This window comes from Sinocyclocheilus rhinocerous, unplaced genomic scaffold, assembly GCF_001515625.1.
Source record: "Sinocyclocheilus rhinocerous isolate Xijiao unplaced genomic scaffold, SAMN03320098_v1.1 scaffold946, whole genome shotgun sequence".
In the NCBI taxonomy this organism is placed as follows: domain Eukaryota; kingdom Metazoa; phylum Chordata; class Actinopteri; order Cypriniformes; family Cyprinidae; genus Sinocyclocheilus; species Sinocyclocheilus rhinocerous.
Genome location: NW_015633151.1, coordinates 2,097,082 through 2,100,758, shown reverse-complemented (window position 1 = coordinate 2,100,758; position 3,677 = coordinate 2,097,082). Strand labels below are relative to the sequence as shown.

Genomic DNA, 3,677 nt, shown 5'->3' with positions numbered 1-3,677 from the left:
AAAATCACTTTCCAGAACATTCTCGTTCACTGTTCCTGGCTGGTGGAATGATCTTCCCACCCCTATCCGGAATGCTGAATCCCTGACAATTTTCAAGCGACAGCTGAAAAAAACGAATCTCTTTAAACGCTACTTGACTTCATCTTTAAAAAAATAAAAAATAAATAAAAACTTTTTCTTTCCCTTTATTTATTCCTTCCCGTTCTAGCTTGTACTTATTTGAACAATGCCTAAAACTTGGTATTTCAAGCACTTCTTGTGTCTGTTTGCCTCTTTAAGAAGAATCGCTTTATGTATTCCCCAATTGTAAGTCGCTTTGGATAAAAGCGTCTGCAAAATGACTAAATGTAAATGTAAATGTATATAAATGTATATACATGTAAATATGTTCAAAATATATACTGCATGTGTGTGTTTTTATATATACATAATAAATATACACAGTATACATACATATATTATGTAAACAAAAACGTTTATTTTGGATGCGATTAATCATGATTAATCGTTTGACAGCACTCATTTTTTTTATTATAAAAATGTGAAGAGTGGTATTGTTAGCATTTATCTATAATTAGCTCTATACACTCTCAGAAAAAAAGGTACAAAATCTGTCACTGTGGCAGTACCTTCTCAAAAAGTAAATTTTTTTACCTTTTAGGTATAAATATGTACACTTTAGGTACTTATATGTACCTTTAAAACACCAATATGGACCCCTCAGGTACAAAGATGTACCTTTTGAATAGGTACCATCTCAGTGACAGCTTTTGAGCCTTTTTTTCTGAGCGTGTATATAGCTAGAAGTCTAATGTATGTCTATTTTGATAGCTAGCTAAACGTGTGTGTGTTCGTGCGTGATTCTGTTTGCCATACAATACATTTATGTTAAAAGGAGAACACTAACAGATGTTAGGCATCTGAACTGTTATTTCAGTTAGTAAATGCACACAAAACGGATGTTGACATACCATAACACTATCACCATTGCATAAGCACTATTGGAATGATGTTTTGAGCTGGCAAAAGTGTTGCGTGTGTATTTTAACTGATTTCTATTCTCTCTCTCACTTCCTCTTATACAGACTCTATCTAACCTTATTTCTGTCTTTCTCAATGTCCTTCCCCTCAGTAAGCCCCACTAAAGAGATAAAGGTGGTGTCAGCAGTACGGCGGAGCAGTATGAGCAGTAGTTGTGGCAGCAGCGGTTATTATAGCAGCAGCCCCACACTCAGCAGCAGCCCCCCTGTGCTCTGCAACCCAAAGTCTGGTAAGAAAAGCCCCCTTCTGTGCTCAAACATCCCACATACATCAACTAATTTGGGCATTTCAGCATAAAAAATGACACACATCATCTTTAAGGTAATCAGGTCAGTTTTGATGTCTTGTTGTCTTTACATTTCTCATCCTTCACGTTTACATTAGCAAACCAGTTAGCGTTAGCTTTAGCACTTATTTTTACACCATCTCTGCTCTCTTTTTATGGTTAAATAAAATGGGCTGGCTTTTTATAGCACCAAAAACACCGTGCATTTCTCAAGCCGCAGACGACTTACTGAGATTCTGTAAACCATATGCTGCTCTTTGCGGGCTTTTAGGTTTTAGAATTGCTAAGGATGCTAAGAGTTTTGCTTGTGGTGTGTTTAGGGTTGCCAACTGTCCCGTATTAGCCGGGACGTCCCGTATTTTAGGCCTAATTGATTTGTCCCGTACGTGACTTCCCTTGTCCCGTTTTTTGACTGCTACGCTGATCTAACCACTGACTGATACAACAGCAGCAGTGCTGATCACTTGAGAATGACCACCGATAAAATGAAATATAAATATATATGTTTAATAAATATTATGTTTTTCTTCAATTAAAAAAAAAAGCCTTGAAGGTAAAATCCAAAATATTAATATTGTGTTGAGTTTTGTATTTTTTTTTTTCACTTATATTAAAGTTAAAATCCAAAATATTAATATTGTGTTGACTTTTGTATTTTTTTGCCTTTCACTTCTAGATTTTAGACCATTGTGGCTTGACAGATCACGTCTTCAATCCCAGTAAACTGACATATGACCTCTTCTCTTTATGCATTTCTAATTTTTTCTCCCTAGTTTCTAACAAGCACCATTTTGTGGATGGCGGACTGCTTTACCAATTCAGGATGAATTTCCGGCGGAGGCGGCGACTGATAGAGCTTTTGAACGAGCGTTGTCGCAGCATACCGGAGAACCATGACAGCCCTTTCTGTCTGCGCAAACAGGGCTCTGAGGGGGGAAACACCAGCTTCCTTTCAGGTTAGTCCACGATCATAAAGGAAATCTGCAGAATGCATGCACAACTGTGTTCATTACACCCAGTAGTTTGTGATATTGATTTTTAGGTTTAGCAGACACAGCTGTGGTCATTCACAGTGGCAGGTAGACAATGAACTTCTGGATGTGGTCTCATGCATTTTAATTTGCTGTTGATGCACTGCACGTGTAGATAATGAAGGACAACCAAAATCAATTTCAATGTAGTAAGGAAGTTGCTGAAAGGACACACCGTGAGCTCACATGTGAAGAAGTGCATCATCTGGAAAACATTGCTTTCAGTTTGAAGTGCTATATTTGAGTACAAACATCTAATAAGTTGAAAGGAGACTCGCTAGTGTCAATTGATTTAAAAAAAAAATAATATTTGGAATATAAATAATAAAATAATTTTCAATAATTTTTAATAATATTTAATATGTAATAAAATGTCTAATAACATGTAATACATTCTCAAATATTATAATAATGAGATGCATTACATTATGTGCAAGCATATAAGCAAATAAATCCAGTGAATTGCATACATTAATATTTGATGACAAAAAAGCCCATAAATGAAGATTATTCAAATACATTACATTACTGTGACAGGCAAGTACTGCACTGAATATCAATTTATAATTTTTTAATATTGAATTTAAAAAAAAATAATATTTAATAAAATATGTAATAGATGTTTATTATTTCAAATAATCAAATGCATTACATTATAATCAAGCGTAAGCACAAATAAATCACAATGAAGCAAAAGTCCCTAAATTAATATTTTCAAAGACATTGTATTATTGTGACAGACGAATACAGCATTAAATGAACACTACGAAAAGCTTTTACTAGTCCTCAATCCACCATTTTGATTGACAGTTTTATTTTTAGTTGTTCTTACAGCCTGTGAATGCTTATGTGTGCTTACTATAGCTTTCAGGTGAGGGTTCACAGAGTTTTTGTACTCAAAGTATTAAATGCGTTCAAATAGGGAAGGTTGTAGTTTCTGATCTCCACAGATTTTTTCAGACTTGTTGAGGGAGTTAAAGGGTTAGCTCACCCAAAAATGAAAATTAGCCCACAAAAATTTAAAATTACTCACCCTCAAGTCATCCTAGGTGTATATGACTTTCTTCTTTCAGACGAATCCAGTAGAGGAAGAATTGTCTTTGATCTTTCAAGCTGTTTAATGCCACTCAGCAGGTGTTGCATGTATCAGTCCAAAAGAAGTTAAATAAAAAGCGCCCATCCATAAAAAAAACGTCTCACATGGCTCCGGAGGGGGGAACAAAGGCCTCCTGTAGCGAATCGATGCGTTTTTGTATTTTTTAAACGCATCGATTCGCTACAGGAGGCCTTTGTTCACCCCCCGGAGCCGTGTGAGACAC

The 3,677-nt window shown here is 35.5% G+C and overlaps 1 protein-coding gene across 1 annotated transcript in view; it reads left to right on the top strand.

The window, feature by feature from the left end:
- LOC107743215 (DEP domain-containing mTOR-interacting protein-like) overlaps window positions 1-3,677 on the top strand; it is a 44,901-nt gene that overhangs the window by 22,880 nt on the left and 18,344 nt on the right. Inside the window, exon 5 of the mRNA XM_016556358.1 lies at window positions 2,102-2,283. Coding sequence (XP_016411844.1) covers window positions 2,102-2,283 — 182 coding nt within the window. The remainder of the gene's footprint in view (window positions 1-2,101; window positions 2,284-3,677) is intronic.